At 52.2% G+C, this 19,422-nt stretch overlaps 2 protein-coding genes across 8 annotated transcripts in view; both read left to right on the top strand.

Moving 5' to 3' along the window:
- Nucleotides 1-4,225, top strand: part of CRAMP1 (cramped chromatin regulator homolog 1) — a 52,149-nt gene extending 47,924 nt beyond the window's left edge. For all 7 annotated transcript variants that reach the window (XM_037005667.2, XM_037005665.2, XM_037005666.2 and 4 more), the window contains one exon: nucleotides 753-4,225. In XM_037005667.2, the coding sequence (XP_036861562.2) occupies nucleotides 753-917 (165 nt within the window). In that variant the 3' untranslated portion in view covers nucleotides 918-4,225. The remainder of the gene's footprint in view (nucleotides 1-752) is intronic.
- A 390-nt stretch (nucleotides 4,226-4,615) lies between these two features.
- JPT2 (Jupiter microtubule associated homolog 2) lies at nucleotides 4,616-18,180 on the top strand. Its single transcript, XM_073214380.1, has 5 exons — nucleotides 4,616-4,771; nucleotides 8,389-8,537; nucleotides 12,240-12,382; nucleotides 15,177-15,222; nucleotides 15,738-18,180. The coding sequence occupies exons 1-5, from the start codon at nucleotides 4,728-4,730 to the stop codon at nucleotides 15,914-15,916; spliced, it is 561 nt and encodes a 186-aa protein (XP_073070481.1). The 5' UTR covers nucleotides 4,616-4,727; the 3' UTR covers nucleotides 15,917-18,180.
- Nucleotides 18,181-19,422: the final 1,242 nt, after the last annotated feature.

The following is a 19,422-nucleotide window of genomic DNA, read 5'->3' as shown; positions in this document are numbered from 1 at the left end:
GTGAACTCCACCTCACGGCACAGCCCTACTCAGGATTTCCCAGGGGCTTCTCACTTGCTCCCCGTATCTTGCAGTTCACTGGTGGAGTTGACTCAGGGCCTCCCCTTGCCGGGCCCTGAGTGGTCAAGGCTAAGGCCTCCTACTCCCAAGGCTTCCACACTAGAGAATGGTCAGCCAGGAACTCCGAAGGTTGTGAATCTCCTGTGTTTGTCCTCAGAATAATGTCCAATACCTGAGGCCCTGCTGTGCATGCCATCTCTCACCTTCTGCTCTTTGCCTCAGTCACGGCCGCCAGCTTTCTTGTTCCTTGAATAGCTGAAGTCTTTTCCCACCTTAGGGCCTTTGTGCTTGTGTTTCTCCTGGAGGGAGTGTGCTCCCCACCCCCATGGCCAACTCTGTCCCTTTCTCCATGTCCATCTCCTTCAGGCCACCCCGCGGTCTGTGTGCCATTTGCCTGTTCCCTATCCCCTGAGCGTCTCTCCCCATAAGTCACTTGTGGATGTGCTGGCTCATGGCAGGCTCTTGTGCACACACGTCAAAAAAGTGAGTGCTCAGAATGACGGGGGCCTCTCTGAAATTCTCCCGAGCGCTGGGCTGCCAGCACATGGCCAGTCCACTGGGGATCCTACTGCTCATTGCAGAGACACCGGCTCATTTGCCTTCTGCCGACATCCCCACTGTGGCAGCCAGTCGCCTCCATCCAGGGGCCAGCCGCCAGCTAACGTGGCCCTCTCTTGTGTCCTTCCCTGCAGGTTGTGGATTCCCAGCTGGTGTGCATGATGAACGAAAACAGCATCGATTACATATCTCGGTTCAACGATTTGGCCCAAGAGCTGTCCATCACTGAGCCCGGCCGCCGAGAGGTTCTGTTTGATGGCGGTGGAGGTGGCCCCCCCATCGGTGACCTATCCCAGTGACCTCACCTCGTGGCAGGGGCGTCTTGCAGGCTGCAGAGGAGAGCTTACAGAGCTGGTGGGCCTCCACTGTTGTAGGTGTCGACTCTTCAGACTCAAGAAAAATCACACCCCTCTGCACCCCAGAATATGCAACATGCAGGAAGCCTTGTCCAGCAGACAGTGGACAGTGGTGGCCTGGAGTTGGAGGATGCCGACGTCAGACACTGCTGTGACCAGCCCTGGGCCTCCCATGAGGGTCTGCATAGTGACTACATTTCCACCCGTGCTTCTGCCTCGGTGGCTGTGCTGGGCCTCCCAGTGGGTCTTCTTTTTGGGGGAAAGGAGCGCTGTGCCTGGGCACAGCTGTCGGTCCTGCGGAGGTGCACCCCCCATCTACGGGAGTCTCCAGGCCACCGCCACTTTCTGTCTGCCGCACCTGCACCCACCTAGGGCTTCCTCTGCAGCGATGATGGGAAAACAGCTGGCTGCCGAGATGGCAGCCACGTCAGAGGGCACTCTGACCGTGGGCAGCGCAGCCGGGCCGTCTCCCGGAATAGTGATCCTGGCCAGATGCTTCTCCCACCTAGAAATTTGCTCTGCTGGACGTAGGAGGGAACCAAGAGTCGTATCTTTTGCACGCTGGGTGGGTTTTTAGAATAAGCCCCACAAAGCTGACTGGGCAATGTTTCTTTTGTGTGTTACGAGTTAGGAGATGCTGAGGGGGAAGAGCAGAGCCCGGTTGTTTGCTGCCCGTGTCCATCTGCGGGTCCTGTTAGGGGGTCTGAGTTGCTCGCTCTCTACTGGGCTGATCTGGGCCACCCATCTGAGCCCAGTGAGACTTCCCCGACGAGCCCTTGATCCTCAGGAGCACAGTCTGAGACCGGAGGCCCGGGCAGGGCAGGCTGGCTCCAGGCAGAGCGTGTGCCGGGCGCAGCCGCTCTGCCCCTGAGCCTCCTTGGGTGACCAGCTGTCACCACGCGGTCTTACCCAGAATGGAGCTGACAGGGCTCCTTTGCCTTCTCAGCCAAGGGAGTGCCGACACACAGCTCCCCATCTGGCCACATCTGATGTGGCTCTGGTGTTGGGCAGCTGACACTGCGCCACATCCCACCTGCTGCCTCACCCCCCACCTGGCAGCCGGGGTCAGCTTGGCCTCTGATGCACTGGAACTCACCGCTCTTGTTGCTCACCTCTCCTCTTCCGCCGACTGGCAGTGGAGTGACAGCCCTTGACATGGGCTTCTGTCCCTGGCCACAGTGAGGAGGTGAGCTGGTGGGAAAGGGGGAGAAAATGGCCTTTTACGTGTACAGGCAGTGCAGACTCTCTTGACGCTGTCGCCCCTTCAGCTGCTTGCAGCCACTCTAGGCTGCAAACAGGGTCATTCACTCAAGCCGTGGGAGGGAACAGGATGGTTGGCTGCCAGGCAGTGGTTCCCTTATTTCATCTCAAGTGTTTCTTAGAGCCTTTGCCGCTGAGAAGGTGGCTTCCCCCTTTGACGTTTGGTATGAGGCATGAACATCACTAACAAAGCCTATATACACAGCTCTTCTTGGCTCTTAAAGTCCCAGAGCTCTGGAAATGTGAACGAAGTCAACATGTCGCCACTTTATTAAGAGATACAGACAGTAGTGTTTGAACCAGAGTATCTTTACACTAGCTTGTGTTTTGTGATCAATATGTCAGCCTCCCAAAATTAGCACCTGAGTGAGCTGAACCATCAGCACATCTCTCCTTTTCTGGACATCTGACTGTTAGGGTACCAGCCAGCATTAGGCCATCACTAGCTTACTCACACTCCCACTGGGGAACCAGAGGTGCCAGGTAATATGACAGCCCTGGTGCTGGGAGCTTGCCTGGCAGTGGTGTGCATGTGCCGCAGGCAGTACGGTCCAGAGCCGCATGCCTGTTGGGACACCCGAGGCAGGCTAGTGGCTGGTGGGCACCTGTTGCCCAGTGACATAAAATAGGAGGTAAGCTCTGGAGGTGTGGGCCGGCTCTTGTCGGCTGTTTACAGCATCTCCCACTTGAATCTGACAAACTCCTTTTTGGAGCAGCTAGTTGTGGGCAGGGTCATCCATGGGGAGTGGGCTCGGCTGGAGAGTGGGCTGACTCCCACCCCTACCTGTAATAAGACTGACATGATTCCAGAGAATTCAGCTCTCACAACCAGACAGGCACAACCATTTGCCCACGTATTAAGGGGCAAATGCCCACGTCATTTGTAGCATTAAAGTGACGGGTGCATTTTTTTCCCAGCCTAAATGGATAAATGTGTATAGAAGTGAGCAACTGGTAAAGGTGGGGACTTTTGAAAGACAGAGGTAGCAGCAGCCTCCCGCAGCCCACCTCCAGCCTCTGTCCCCCCACCCGCTCTGCGCATGGGTGTGCTGTGACTGGCCAGTCGGTTCGTGAGGAGGAACGTGCCCTGGTCACCCCAGTGCTGCCTGGGGTCCTGCTGTCTCTTTGCTGAAGATCAAGACCGGGTGTCTGTTGGCAGTGGGCATTTCGGCCTGACTCTCGTGACTCCCCGGTGGCGGGCATCCTGTTCTGTAGAAGATGCAGAGGCATGTTGAAGTCGTGACTCCACGTAAGATTCATGGCAGCATTTTTCTCATCTCTGTACCTCGAAGGTGTTCGGTACTTGCTCAGGGAGTGGGGACATTCGAGGGCGTTTGATTGCCTGAGCTGAGCTGCTCGCCCTCCCACATCTCCAGGTTCTTATCATCAGAACCCCATTCCTTGTTCTGCACTGGGGCTCCATTACTGGCGGCTCTCTTCAGTTTCATAGCGCCCTTAGCTAGATCATACCGTGACCCAAGCTTGTGCAAATGAGCCCTGGAGTGAAAAGACACTGGAAACACGTAGGGGAGGAAAACAGCACCAGCCCTTATTTTCCCCACACATTGAGATCTATCAAATGCATTTGTGAGAAAATAGAAACCCGCAAAAAACCTTTCCTGGCCGCCCACGGCTCTGCTAAACCCAGTGATCTGTAAGTCAGGTTAAGTCAGTTAAATCTTGGAAGCACTACAGCTGCGTGGACCCTTGGTTTTGTAGCAGGATGACTGGCCCAAGAGCCTGTGGTCTGGGCAGCAGGGCTAATGCTGTTTCTTTTAATAGTCGTTAAGCCATATCATCTAAGGTTTTTGGCTTGTTTGAGATGTGAATTTGTTTTATAGATATAAATACACATATACAATGTATGTATAAAGCAGAATGCCTGACGCTCCTGATTATTTTTTGTACCATATTGTAAATTATATTATTTATTCTTTACCAATTTTGGGAATAAAAGGTGTTTTGGTTATTTAATAAAGCTGTTAAACTTCTTATGTTTCAATTTCCAGTTCAACTTGTAAATGTTTTTATTATTGTGCATAAATACATACTAATACTTGATCTAATAATTACCGTTTTTGCCTCTTTTTAACTGTGTGCTTGAAAGACAGCTCGAGTGGCTCGCCAGGTGAGCGCTCAGCCACCGCCCGGCCACAGATCCCCTGCAGGTGGTCATTTTTAGGTCGGAGGTGGGCGGGACCAGGGACAAGGACGGCCCCCCGGCGGAGCTTCCTTCTGCAGCCCCGCCCTCACGGCCTGTTGCCCAACGTTCGTACCTGCCGCCTGAGCGGCACTTGTGCCCGCCAATCGGCGGCGACGCGGGCTGGCCTCCATTAGCCACCTTGTCGGGGCGGGATCCGGAGTCATGATAGGCTACGGCGGCGTGACTGGAGGCTGCGGCGCCCAATAGGCGCGGGCCGGTGGGCGTCGGGCTGTGCCGGGCTGTGCGCTGCCGCGCGGCGCGACTGGAGTAGAGGCGCGACCGGTGGCGACATGTTCCAGGTTCCAGAGCGGGAGGGCGGCCGTGGCGCTTCTAGGTGCGGCGGGAAGCGGGAGGCGGGAGGCAGGAGACCCCAGTCGCTGCCGGAGGTGGGGGCGACGCGAGCCGTGTTCCCCGCGCCGGGTCCCGGCGGCAGGCCAGAGGCTTCCTTCCCGCGCTCTTCGTCCAGAGCGCCCCGAGCCCACGGGCCCGCGGCTTTGCCTCGGGCGGGCGCAGCCAGGAGCCCAGGACAGTGCGGGTGTGTGCGGGCCGGGGGACCGCCTCCGGAGCTGGTGCAGCGCTGGGCGCTTGCCGACGGTGCCTGGGGACGGCCAGGGTGCTGGGGGCCACCCCAGCCAGCATCCGGGGACCCAGGTGCCCCCTCCCCTAATCCCTGAGCCCGGGACCCGGGTGGGGCCTCCCCTTTACCCGCACCTGGGGACCCAGGTCAGAAGTCTTGCCATACCGGTGGGAATCAGCCTGCGTTGCGTTTGGGTCTGAGGTGTCCTAGGGTGTGTTGTGACCTCTTCTGTGGCCTAGCCTCCCCGGAGAAGCAGCAGACAGACAGTATGCGTGATGGCTGTTGTGGCAAGCGCTGTATAGAAGAAATGCTAAGTGAGAGAATGTTTTCGCTCGCTAAAACTCTGTGAATTTGGGGGAGGTGGGTAATCCAGTAATAGAGCTAGCCGAACAATTCACCCCTAATCCACAGAATCGCTCCCATCTAGTTGTACTGACGTGGGGCCGGAAGTTTGCCTTGGAGAGCTCAGGATGAATGAGTTTCTGGGCCTGACGACCGCTGTTCTGCACCACCCCCACCAGCTGGGCAGGGGCCGCTTCCCAGCGCTTTCCCAGCTGTGTGCGTTACATACGTGCCCTCCTCATTTACACTGATCGGCACTGCCCAGTGGACAATAACGCCATGAGTAATACTGACCTCGACTGGTGTTCAAGGTTCAGAAGTCAGCTGCAGTGCTGGCTCTCTAAAGTAATACTGCACTCCTCTTTGGGGGATATTAAGGAAGGGAGAAAGAAATCTTCCTTTTAGAACACTGAAGAAGGAAAAGTCATCTTCCTGATTGGAAGATTCACTGTAATTGGAAGTTTCTGACAGCTGTCTTAGAGGAACCGATCAGGCAGACAGGCCTGACAAGGTCCACATTTTATTTGGCTGTGGAGGGAGGGAATCAGGGCAGCTGTAAGAGTATTTACCCAGCCAGATTTTCCTCTCTTGACCCTACCTCTTGTTTTGTGACTGGGGGATTTTCTTATGAGATTTTGACCTATAAAAGCATTATGCATTAGCCATCATTAATCTGATGTCTGTCTTCTGTAAAACGTGTATTTGTAAAGACTTTAATCCAGGGTTATTCTCTGCTGCTTCTCTCCAAGCCTGACCAGTCCCCAAAGCTTCCCTGAAACACAGGGTCAGGCTATTGGGAGGGTTGGGAGCATGGCGATCCCCCAGGCCGCCATATCTGTTAACCTCTGCCTCTCCCGGTGCAGTAGTCCACTTGAGCTGTGTCTTTGGCTTTTCTTGTTACCTGCCCCTTAATTCTCTTGTGTACCTGGAGTGTCTTTATTGAAATAGGTCGAGGGGGTACTACAAACAGAAAATAATAATTGGGAAGCATGCCCACATGGTGAATTTGTCTTCAAAATGTCTGAGCTCACCGACATTCAGCCTGTCTGGAGTTGGTGTCAGACAGCTGCCCTGGCTAGTGAGCCTCAAAGGCTGCATTGAGCCATTGTTGTGGGTTCTGTTTTCATCAAAATGTCAATTTAACTCTCAGTACCATTTGTGTGAGACCTGATGTGCTGTGCATGACAGCCGCAAGGCTGTGAAGTCCTGGTGCCAACCCCACTCTCTGCAGTGGGGCGGGTCGCCGCCCCTTCCCTGGCAGCATGCTTTATGCACAGTGATCTCTCTGCTATAATGTTTTTGGGCAGCACTGTCCTTTTCTCTCCTGTTTTTCAAAGAAAAGTAAAATAAAATTCTGAACAGTGCACAGAATAATACTATAAACACTGTACTTCACCACCCGAGATTAACGTTTGGTCATGTCACGTAACGGGCTGTGCCTGATGGTGCCCTTCGCACACAGAGACCACAGACTCGTGGGCTTGCCTCCTGCATGGATGTCGCTGGGGTTGTAACACTCGGTGCCTGTGTGGCGTCACTGACAAACACGGAATGCTGAGAATGCAGCTGCACACAGCTCTAGTTTTGCCAGCACACCGGGAGCTTCTCCGGGCCAAGGGCTTGTGCTTAGCCATCTTCAGCCACAGGTCCTGTCAGACGTGCCAGTGATGGGTACTCAGGGGACATGTGGATTGAACTGAAGCAGGGTGAGAGGCTGGGGAGACCCCAGGGATGTGGAATGTGAGTCAGGAGAGTCCTGAGAGCTTCGAATCCAGATGAATCTGACCTGATAATTTGAGGGAGTTGAGGGTCCGAGAGATGAGCCATGTTTCAGATAAGTCAATAAAATAGGCATTTTAACACATATGGGCATGAGACTGATGTTAAATTCAGTGCAGTTCTGAAGATGGCAGACCTCCATCCTTGTTTTCAAAGAGCTGACTGTGGAGACCCGTGCCCCTTAGACCTACCAAGACTTACCACCAAGAATACGGAGATGCCATCGTGACCAGGGCTGTGTGGTGTACATGGGTGCAGAGGTCAGCCTTGCCCCATTCACCAAAGTTGTGACCTGAGGGCTTATTAAGCCCTTCCTGATTTAAGTCCGGTTATTGGTTACTTTTTTGTGATACACTTTTTTCGTAAGTCGAAGTGATTTTTTTCCTTCATCGAATCCTTAGGGAAACGCTAACTGCCGAGCAGGCGTCCTCCTTCTCATCCTTCCCAGCGGACGGGGACTTGGCCTGCCGGTTGCGTCTCAGCCGCTGCGGTGGTGTGGCCTGCCCGCAGGGACGCTGCGGTGGTGTGGCCTGCCCGCAGGTCTCTGTCCAGACCAAGGCTGGCATGCTGCCTGCCCTCTAAAATGGATGAGAGTGCCGTTGACCCTTGAACGAAGTGAGGGTCACAGACACCGACCTCCGGCTCACTTGAAAATCCACGTATACCTTCGAGTCCCCCCAGACTTAACTATGAACAAGCCTGTTGTTGACTGGAAGGCTTACTGATAACAGTCAATCAGCACATACTTCATAATATGTGTTATATAGTCTTAGGATAAAGTAAGCTAGAGAAAATAAGGTGTTTCTTCAAATTGTTGCAAGTCTCTAAAATTTTTCCAATACAAAATTTATTGAGAAACATCTGCGTATAAGTGAACCCATGCAGTTCAAACCCCTGTTGTTCAAGGGTCGGCTGTATAATTAAAATTAGTATTAAGCTCTTCTGGATGTGGCTCAATTTGCCTGTTTTAGGGAAACTAATTTTACTTTTGAGAGGTCACAAGAATAATTCCAAAATATATACATTTCTGGAGGTTTTTTTTGGCAGGAGAAAGCTTTTAAGGGAACCTTACGGGTAATAAAGGAGGCCTGCTCTGTGGCTGTCTGTAAACTAGCCATGCTGGTATTAAACAGTTGCAAAGTGATTTTTCTGTAGATGTTAAAGTACATCTGTGCTACCTGGTTGCACTGTACAGTCTGGACAGTGGCTGCCGGGTCGGCCGTCAGTGACTCACACTTGCTCTGTGCTCGTAGGGCCATGAAGCCCCCGGGAGGAGAATCGAGCAGTCTTTTTGGAAGTCCGGAAGAAGCTGCTCCATCAAGCAGGCCCAATAGGATGGCATCTAATATTTTTGGACCAACTGAAGAACCTCAGAACATACCTAAGAGGACCAACCCCCCAGGTACGGGCCTTTGTGAATCTTGATGCTCTGGCCTCTACCTGTTTTCTTTTATGCTGCTATTCTGATAGTTTCCTGTTTCTTTATATTGATATACTTTCTGCACAGGACACCCCTTGCCATTAGCGTCCTAGAATGTGGGAGTGGTCTTATCCTGACTTTCTGTCCTAAAGGCGGCTCGGTTGTTTTTGAACCCTGTCTCGCCTGTCTGTGGGCCCTGGCCAGGTACAGACACTAAGGACAGGCAGAGGATGGGGTGCGCGTTTTCCCAGGTCCCATGGACCCCTCAAGATTCCTGGAATTGTGTGCAAATTTAAGTGTTTTTCCTAGGGAGAGTATTTTTAATCAGATTGTCAGTGGGATTGAAGCTCCGAGAAGGATGTCTTGGTCTAGCCTTGTCTGCCGAGGCCTCCACCACCCACCTAGTAGCCAGAGTGGGAGAGAAGCTGAGAGACACGGGTCTGTGGATAGACAGTCAGTGGAGCGAGTGGGCGTTGACAGGTGCCTGAGGTGCTGTCCCCCGTCTGTGTCCAGGAGGGAAAGCAAGGTTGGTTCCACACTTGATCTGAGAGGCCAGGCACAGGACCCAGTATCTCAGACAGAAGATACGTCAGGCGGAGCCGCAGTCAGAACGGCCCCCACCTGCCACAGTCCTGGGTGCACAGAAGTGGTACATTCAAAAGCTGGGTTTGGGTTTAGTTACTGTCGGCATAGGGGAGGGTTAGTGTTTTGAAGTTACAGGAGGGAAGCAGGTAAGGGAGTGACTTCCTCGTGGGGACAGGGCCAGGCGTGGTCCCGTCCTTTGTGCCAGCGATAGCAGAACGACGGGCGCCTGGCCCTGGCTCAGCAGTGTGTGTCGAGCTGTCCCTGGGCTGTCAGGCTCCTGGAGAGTATGGCAGCCGGGGACAGCGCCGCTCTGCCAGTCCCTCCTGAGCACATGATGCTCCCATGCTCACGGGCCAGTGAGCAGCCTGGGCTCCCCGAGCAGAGTTGGGAGGCCTCTGCACTGCGCTCAGACACTAGGTGTGACGACAGCCAGTGTGCCCCCCCGCCGTGCCGAGGCCCTGCCATTGGGGGTTTGGGTCCTTTCCTGCCAAGAGCTCTTTGAAGATCTGTGACGAATTCTCAAGGGGAAAGGGCACGTCCACCGCCCCAGACCTGAACTCCTGCTCTGGTTTCTTGGGTCTTGTAGACTGGGTCGCACGGCCCCTGGTGAGGGGGCCTGACTGAGGAGTGTGCAGGGCAGAGTGTGCGGCTGGCCACGCCCTGTGTCACACAGTCTGTGTGCGCTGCTGATGGCCTGGTAGGAGCTTCCACAGATTGTTCTCCCTGTCCTGCAGTGATGATTGGCCCACAGGATTGCTGAGGTTTGCAGGGACTGTGTTAGGGGCAGGTGTTCATTCTGTCCTCCCTCCACCCCGGGGACAGGCAGTGTCACCCCTGTACGGAGGAGGAGACAGGCTTGGAGGTTCAGAGGTGGCCCAGGCCTCACTGCTGGTGGGTGGCAGAACCGACCTTTGGGTCAGCCTCCCTGACCCCAAGCTCATGCTCTCAGCTGGAAGATCTGTTGGGTAAAATTATCGAAATGGAGTTGTGGATCAGGTGAAAACACTGATGGAACCTCTCACTAGTCTGCAGAGGGCCATTTGCTACCCACTCCCCACACCGCCGACTGTCTACCTTCTGCAATTTGATTCTTGAAAAAGTGTATCTTGAACTTCTTTTCTTCAGTTTTGAGTGAATTGAGCATCCTTTCCCTCTTCCAAGCTGAATTCATCATTGAGGTACAATGTTGAATAATAGACCTGCAGTGTAAAGGTCAAGAATAGAACCGTATTATTTAGGGTTGGGACATATGTGGCTAAACTGTCAATTACGAAGTTTGTGTTTCCAGGAAATTCAGACATGGGGACCCCAGTGTGACGGGGAAGGGCATGGGGGTCGGGGTCTCTGGGAGCTGGGGTAGTTTCCCTCCCTGGGCAGTTGCTGAAGCATCTGCTTTGTTATTTGTGATGATTGTCTTGGGAACTTTTGTGTGTTTAACAGTTTTAAAAAGGAGTGTCTTTAGCCAAATACTTTGAATTGAGTTATCTCCCATTTTTAAAAAAAAGCTGAATGCACATTTTTAAAAGAATTCACTTGGGTAAAGCACCAGACCCAGTGCAGGAAGCAGGCAGATGGCTTTGAGCAGAAGTTTGTGTCCGCTCTGTGGTCTAGACCGTTGCGCTGATGCGCCATCAGTACCAACATAGCAGGCACTCTTATTTATTGCCTTGTTAGAATTGAGGACCTGGAGACAAGAAGGCTGATGTCACGTGTCCAGGGTCCCCAGCGTGGGGTCTGTTGCGGAGGCCCAGGGCTTTTTTGCAATAACGTGAAGCCGTGTACACGCATCATCCTGCAGAGCCACTGAGGCCGCGCCCTGAGTCCCCAGAAGACAGACTCCCAGAAGGCTGCTCACTTTAGAACCCACTGCAGAGGCGGGGGCCCTGAACACGGTCTGGAGGCCGGTGAGAGCACCCGGCGTCCTGGAGGGGCTCGCCAGTCCTGAGGGCCATGAAAACAGTACAGTAAAAAAAAAAACACAACTCCATACAGAGGACACGTTCAGCAGCCTGGAGCCCCTGCACCCCACTTTCTGTGTGCACAGACCCCCTCAGGCAGCCGCTTTTTGCGGCGGGTAGAGAAACCACTTGTCTGGTCAGATAGAGCAGACAGGAGCAGCTCCCCCTGCATCATGGTGCCCCAAGCTGTGTGGATTGCCCCGCACCGTTTCTCACTGAATGTCCAGGCAGGTTTTGTTACCGGTACCTAGAAAATGCAGTGGACATCTGCACTGGGCATTTGTGTCCCGGCATTGTTCTAAGCGATTGTCGTAGGAGTCACGGTGAGTCGTTGGTCCCTCACACGGCTCCGAGGCAGTCGGGGCACAGAAAGGCCAAGGAACTTGTGTGCGGTCACACAGCTATTTAATGGCTGCATCGTCTTCCTCCCGCAAGAAGGGCTTGGTGCACCAGGGAACCCATTGCAGCGGCCCACCCACCTCCATGCAGCCTTGGCGCCCTGTGGGAGGAGGCGCGAGGTGTTTGCTGGGCGAAGAGAAGGCCAGCAGGCACTGTGTGGCGGCCTCTTGCTGCTTGACATTGGCATTCACTTTTCGTGTGCCCTGGTTGTCCGCTTATAAGGAGTTAGTCTTAGATGTGTGCATCGCCATTAGTTGGTACCGTGAGATGCTGACGTCTACTTTGCTGACATCCAGCCAGAGTGAGGTCAGAATGACTAATAAAGGTTATTTTCCAGATTACAGGTTTGCCTTGAATGTTATTCAGTTTGGGGAATCTGACCTAAAAATGAAGCAGTTGTTTGCTTTTAATCTGCTTAACTTTTTGTGGGTTTAATGAAGCAGATTTGACAGGAAAGTATGAAAAGCTCAGGGTTTGGGAAATTCTAGAGAAAATGATGTTTTTTGCCAACTCATTGTCTCACCTCTAGAGGCCTGGTCAGCTCAGGGCTGAGCGAAGGCCTGGCAGTCCCCCATAAAGGGGCTGCACACGATGTCGGTCCTCAAGGATCCTCATGCCCCAGTCACCCTGTCCTGCTCCCTGGCCCCGGGCTGGCGCTCTGGCGGCCGTGAGAGGAGCTGTCCGAGGACAGGAGCAGCTGGCCGCTCCATGCTGCTCACCAGTCTTGTAATTGCTCTTGCAGGGGGCAAAGGAAGTGGCATCTTTGATGAAATGTCGCCTGTGCAGACTCGACAGCGTTTGAACCCACCTGGTGGGAAGACCAGTGACATTTTTGGGTCCCCAGTGGCTGCCACCTCACCGTTGGCACACCCCAACAAACCCAAGGTATGGACTCCTTTCGGGTAGCAGAAGGAAAGTGAGAAAACAAAAGCTGAACTAAGTCTTTGAAACGGTCAGGGAGGCACCGGCGTGTTACTAGGAAGCCGAGTCCTTGGTCGTGGAGCCCAGAGCCCTGAGCCGGCAGAGGGGTGCGGTCCCAGCTCGTGAAGGCTCAGCCCAGGGAGGCCGGTCTGAGGGTGTCAGGCGGGCTGCTGCCCTCTGCAGCGCCGAGGGGCAGTGAGGGTGTTCATAAAATCGCACATACACTCGTGTCATCTCATAACATTTCACTATTTATGGTGGTCGCACTTACAGTAGCTACACTGGATGAAAACTCCCCAAATATTTAGAGTTGATGTATTCAGAGCACTACTCTTTGAAATCTAATCTGTCAGCTTGCAGCATCCAGAGGGCCAGCTCATGATGAGAACTGCCGAGTGAGGGGCAGCGTCAGGCCTCGGGCCGGCGCCCCTGGCAGGCTCCTCCGTGGCCTGGGAGGGAAGGCGCCTAACAGCTCAGACTCCCGCTTTGCGGACGGTGGCTGCTGTCGTCACAGAACGAGGCACAACCGAGACTGATGGGCCTCCCGATAGAAGTCCTTCATGGACCCACTTTGAATTCTTGTTAAAAAAACCTAGCTTGCATCGGACCAAAGCCTGATTCTCCGGGATTCAATCAGATAATGCAAAACCCAGGAATTTGCATGGGAATCAACAGAGGGAGAGGTGGTGATTAGAAATTAAGGAGACTCAGTGCAGTCCTAATCAAAGCCCCAACCACGTATGTTTGATTTTTTTATCCTTTGTTTTTTAATGGGAAGACCCATCCTAAATTCCTGTGGAATCTCAAGGGACCCTGAATAGCCACACCATCTTGACAGTGAGAAACAAAGGTGAAGGGCCCACACACCCCAACTTCAGCCTACAGTGATTGCAAGTGTGGTCCTGGCATGAGGCATGAGTGGAGAGCCGAGACAGACGCGCTCACCGAGGCTTGTGGTGGGTGCTTCCGTAAGAGAGCCGGGGTCGCTCAAGGTGAAAGGACGGTCTGTCGGCCTCCTCCCATCTCCAACCCGCAGATAAAGGAGGCGACGCGATGAGATATCGAGGACCTGAGTGGGCCAGCCAGGGGACTCGGAGGCACACCAGCTCAAGAGTGGTGCTGGAAAGGCACCTCTCATGTTTATTGATCAGGCATCACATTCTCGAGTGGGTTAACAAGTTTCTAGACACAGTGATTGACGTGCTTTACTCTAGGTCGCTGGGGCAAGTCGTCCCTGGTGCCAGGCGATGAGGGGGTAGCGGTAAGAAACAGATCTCGGTTTAGATTTAGTGAGCTGCGGCCTGCACCAGATTCCAAGGGAGGCAGACAATTCCCATAGAAACAGAATCATCTATGGGTGGTGACCCACAGTGATCTCTTCAGCAAATGGTGCGGGGAAAATTGAAAAGTTTATTACCTCACGCCATAAACAGAAGTTAACTAAAAATGGATCAAAGACCTAAATTTAAGGGCTTGAAACTATACAGTTCTTCAGATCTTTATGATCTTAGATTTAGCAATGATTTTTTTAAATATGACAGCAAAAACACAAAATTTACAACAATTAAACTGAACTTCATGAAATTAAAAATTTTGTGCATCAAAAGACACTATGTAGGACTCTCTTGTCCCTCCTGGCGCGAGCCGGGAGCTCTGTCCTTTCACTTTATGTCTAAATAAAAGCCTGTACCTTGCTCTCCCAAAAAACAACAACAACAAAAAAGACACTATGTAAAGAATGAAAAGACAGTGCATAGCATGGGAGAAATTATTTTTTAATCACATAATCTAGTAGAAGTTTACAATCCAGACTATTTGAAGAGCTCTTAAAAGCTCAACAACAAAAACTCAGAATCAAAAATGGCCGGTGGACTTGAACAGACATCTCTCAAAGGAAGACAGATGGTCAATAAGCACGTGAACAGATGCACGCCCTCCTTAGTCATTATGGGAAACGCTGCCCCAAATCACCATGAGATGCCACTTCACACCCACTAGGATGGCTACTTAAAAGGCAGGGGAACCAGTGTTGGCGGGAATGGGGCGAAACTGGACCCCCTCATGTGGCTGGTAGGAATATATGATGGTGCACCCTCTGAAAGATAGTTTTGCAGGTTCTGAAAAGCTGAATGTAGTCTTTGCCATGTGATCCAGTAATCCCACTCTTACATGGATAACCCAAAAAATGGAAAACGAGCTCAAAAGACTACTTGTACACCTCTTTTAATAGCAGCATGATTCATAACAGCCAAAAGGTAGAGATAATCCAAGTGTCCCTGAACAGATGAATGGGTAAACAGTGTGCTATACACATAAAATGGGAGAAACACGAATAAAACTTCTGATACATGCTACACCATGGATGAACCTTGGAAACGTGCTGTTTTAAAATTTGGCTAGCTGTTAGACATTTAAACAACTGATTTTTGCAGGTGAGAATTATGATTGTTTTTGTTTCTTCAAGGACATTTTTAAGAGTCACATGTTGAAATATTTACAGAGAAGTGAAGGGTCACCCCACGGGGAAGGAGGGACTGCGGGTGGGAGAGCAGCGTGGCTGGCGGGATGGCAGTGAGCAGCGCTGTTCCCTGTGCACAGCAGACCGGCTGGGGCCCCGCGGCTGTTCTCCTTGCTTATGGCTGAATTGCCAGTCATAAAAAACATCCTTAGAAGTTAATAGACCCCAGTCATCTGTGCCCTGATTGAAAGAGGGTGATGGTTTTGAATCTCACACTGACCTGGGTTTGCCTTGTTGCAGGACCACATGCTTTTGTGTGAAGGAGACCCAAAGTCAGGCCGCAAAGGTAAGCGCCCGCTTCCTGTCCCTCCCCTCAAGTGCTTCCACTCTAGAGCTGCAGGTGTCTCCCCCGCCCACCCCTCCCCACCAGGACACGGGGGTATGTTCACAAGCCCCTTCTAAGCCAGCTGGTGAAAGCAAGCAAGGTCCTGCTTATCGCCGAGAGGGTTTCCTACCTGAAGAAGGCTGCGGAAATGGCTGTTATTTCTGGTGAAAGTTTTGCAGCCGGCCACCATGGCTTTTCTTCACTTGTCAGTGCTAATCAGCCTGGGCCCCAGACCACAGTGTCCGCTTCTGGAAGCTGAACTAGTGTGTAGTGACGGGCAGGGACCCAAAGCCTCTGGCTGCAGTACGAGAGCAGGGCCATCTTGGTGCAAGACGGGGGGCTCTCTGCGCACCCTCTCTCCCTCTCGCTGTGTGCATTTCTTGCTAGCTGGTCTGTGCCGCAGGCTCCCCCTGTGCACGGCTTCCCTGTTCAGGAGATGGGCGGCCTCTAACGGAATGGCGTGCTTTGTCCCGCAGCCGTGAGCACCTCGCCCAGAGAAGAGCCAGGTGAGAGAGGCAGCCCCAGGAGAGCCGACCACGCCCAGGAGCCCGTGCCCGCGCCTGACAGCCACGAGCCCCGCTTGGGCCCGCGGCCCCGATCTCACAACAAAGTCCTCAACCCGCCCGGAGGCAAGTCCAGCATCTCCTTCTACTAAGAGAAGCTGCTGCTGCCCCTGTAGCCACACAAGGAACTGGAGAGAGGATTTCGCGTATTGTAGTTTCTTTTAGCCCAAAGGAGTGGGGGTGGGGAGGGGGGTGTCGCTTGTCTGAGGCCGCTGCTCAGGCTCCTTTGCACCGTGCGAGCTGAGGAGGACCTTGCCTTCCAGGCTGCCGGGAGACTGGTCTTGGTGGGACGAAACGCGGTCCCCTGGTACACTCGTGCGCGGTTCCTGAGGGGCGGGGCCCTCCACATCCTTGTGTGCATGAGCTGCCAGCTGATCGGGTATCTAACACTCACTAACTGCCGAGTTTAAAGCCTTAAAACCAAAAACAACCTGTCCATGGCTCTGGGACGGAGGAGCAGGGCTTTAAGCCGAAACACTACTGCCGGGGGTCTGCAGACAGTCCCCCAGCCGTTCCCCTCGGGGGTACAGTGTCTGCCTTAAGGATTCGGCTGCTGACCCCACCACCTTCTTTTACCTCCACCCCAGAGAATCGCCCCACACCCCTTTCTTGAAATCTCTAGATTGCTTTTCTTGGCAGTGGTCAACAAAAACCAGAAAGTTGTTCTAGGTCTTAAGCTTTACAATAATACAGCTTTTGTATTCTGATCTCTGAGGTGCCCCATGTCTGCCATCAAACCTTGGCCAGATCTTCCATAGTCACTGCCTTCCATTCCCAGGGGTGCTGGTCTCTGCCCAGGTGGGTTTGCTTGTGAATTGTTCCCCTTGTTTCTCAGCCTTAAGCCTCAGCCCCTGCTTTCAACAATGATGTGGGCAGTTCCCTTCACAAGCTACAGTTCTTCCTATTGCAAGGCCCACTGACTCCTGCAAGACTTGAAAACTCCCATCAGATATGTGCAGGCAGGGGGTTGTGTAAACCTTTCTGTGTCTGTCTGTTCCCACTGCAGTGGGAGAAAGAGATGCCCTGGGACCTTAGGTTCCCTGGTCTGAACTCTTTCTGTCTGCTCTTCTAGAATACCAGGCTTAAGTGAGTGACTGTTGACTTTGGTCTGTTTCTGACACCTTTCTAGAAAAAAGCCAGTTGCTCAGTTACACCAAAGAGGAAGATTTGCTTAGGCCACGCATGATAAAGCTTTGCAGAACCTCTGGGCCATAGTCACAGTTCCCAGGAGGTTAAGGAGTTTGCCAGCCAAGTCTCAACTGGCCAATTCCATATCTGCCTGCACAGATGACAGGCTGGCAAGAGTTGTGGTGCTTTCATCTGTCAGGCAGCAGGTTGTGCCACTCAGCCTCTTGTGGGCTACAGTCTCAGTTCCTATACTTCACTCCTGCTAAAAAAAACAGCAGTTCATGAGGGAGGGTCTAGGTGGTGGCAAATGTTAGCAGAAGTGCCTACAAAGTTAATGCCAGGTGCTACATGTCAGCATTAAAATGCAGAATAAACTCACAGCATCCTGGACACCATAGTGCCTATAGGAGCTGCCTGCCAAGCTCCACATGCCCAGCACACTGAGGGCATCTGCACGTCACTCTGTCAACCAAAGACGGTTTTCCCCTTCAGTGGCCCAGCTGACCATGGACAGACAACTCCGTGTGACTAGCAAGTACTATATCCTCATTCAGAAACGTTCAAATGGTCGTTTGTAAATTTATTTGGAATTCAGTGCATTTTCTCCCAGTTCAAATGTCATAGATGGTGGGTAGCCATGCACCCACACATAACCGAACACACGACCTTCTTTAACTTAACAAAGTGTTCCAGTGGTGCGAGCGAACTACTGTCATTTAGCTTTGGTTTTGCTTTTTAACGTATAAGATGATGTGTGAATTCCAGGTTAGATCGCCGAGAACCTGGCATTGCTGTGCCGGCCCTCACAGACCACCCACAGGGGCCAGAGCCGCAGCAGGGCCACGTGCCCCACTTTACCTTGTCCGTGCCTTCCCCTCCTGTGGCTGTGGGAGTGAGTTTCAAGTACCTGAGCAGTCGGGTCGCTGGGAGATGAGCCTGTTGGGGTGGCCGTTCAGATTTTGAAAATGCCGTGTGTTGGGGAGTGCCTGTGTCTGGAAGATTCATTCACTCTTAGCACCATGTTCTCAACCTCTACGCTGAATTGAGAAATTACTCATCTGTATCTTTATTAAGCTTTAAAACTTATGTGCATTTGGTGCCAACATTTTTCCAGAGCTCTAAAACAAACCCGTACTCACATCACAGTGCGATCTGATAGGAACATTGTGTCATTTTTACGAGGCAGCGTTGGATTACAGTTGAATTAAACGTAGTGATCAGCGCTCGAGTCTTTGCCTGTCGTGTGTGTGTGTGTGTGTGTGTGTGTGGGCACACGAGAGTGCACATGCGCACACTTCCATCCATTCTCTAAGGGCAGAGCCCTGTCCCTTTCCCTCCATCTCTTCACAGGTGAAGGGGTTGCCCTTTTTTTTTTTTTCATTTAGCTAGAGGATGCCTAAATCTTCTCAAAGGGTATGGATTACAAGTTTTTTCACTTGAAAACCATTGGCTTAGGTTTGAGTAGAATAAGGGAATATGAGTGTCCTTTTCAGTTTTTGTGGGTCAATGATAATGATTCTTTTTTCTTGTTGAGGAAGGAACTCAAGGTTCAGAAGCTGGCTCTGAAACTTGCAAGTGGCAAGCCTGGTAGTGAAGTCGATGAGGTGCTAGGCTATTCAGATTTGCCAATAGACTTACATCCTGTAGAGAAAACAGATTGAATGTCTCATATATTAGGTAGTTTCCTATGTCCTACAAACAGACTTGTCTTATATCACATGTGGGTTACAAGTGATGAACCTCAGACCACTGGTCTGGAGAGGCCCCACACCTCTCTGCCTGCCGGATGGTGGCCAGTGGCCAGAACAGCACTTCAGCAAGAGCCCCGCGTGGGTTCCCTGACATGGTCTTTGTGTTTGGGAGTGCACACCATGTCCCGAGAACTGGGCTGACACGCTGGCAACGCCCCATTACCTATGTGTAGCACCTGCTTTGTCCTCAGGCAAGCAAAGACATGAGTGTCACAGCCTGCTTGTCTCCAGAGGTCAAGCAGTGACGGAATCTGAAACGACAAGAGATAGCTCCATCTACACTGGGATGAGGGAGTGGATGGCAGACATCAAAAGGTTGTCACTTCAAGACCTGGGCCTTGTCCAGAAATACACTGGCTCTTGACGGAATATACATGTCAGACCTTGCAAGGATGTATATACCTCCTGTGTTACCCAGTCATCTGAACTCAGTCTTAATCCTTAGCACCGTTGGAGATCACAATTGCAATATTCCTGTTTAATGTGTGACTACAAAGTGCTACAGAAAGTTCAACTTAAGAAGAAATGAGGGACATTTACAGGAGGGACCTAGGTGATGAGCAGCCATTGGGGCAGATACTTATAAAGTAAAACCTTTGAAACCTACAGACCCATCTTACCTTTTAGGGTCTTGTAATGAGAACAAGAAAAAGGTGTATCCCAAATTACCTTTACAAATCTGTTTACTAAAATGTGAGTTCTGATTCAGTTAGCGCTCT

Source organism: Manis javanica, chromosome 10 (genome assembly GCF_040802235.1).
Source record: "Manis javanica isolate MJ-LG chromosome 10, MJ_LKY, whole genome shotgun sequence".
Classification (NCBI taxonomy): Eukaryota; Metazoa; Chordata; class Mammalia; order Pholidota; family Manidae; genus Manis; species Manis javanica.
The sequence above is the reverse complement of the archived record's forward strand: the minus strand, read 5'-3'. Positions and strand labels throughout refer to the sequence as shown.

Bases quoted from the DNA above. Each gene is read 5' to 3' on its own strand.
- JPT2 (XM_073214380.1), top strand. From the start codon at position 4,728: ATGTTCCAGGTTCCAGAGCGGGAGGGCGGCCGTGGCGCTTCTAG. The intron at 4,772-8,388 runs GTGCGGCGGGAA...CTGTGCTCGTAG, and splicing joins GGCGGCCGTGGCGCTTCTAG to GGCCATGAAGCCCCCGGGAG. The intron at 12,383-15,176 runs GTATGGACTCCT...GCCTTGTTGCAG, and splicing joins CACACCCCAACAAACCCAAG to GACCACATGCTTTTGTGTGA.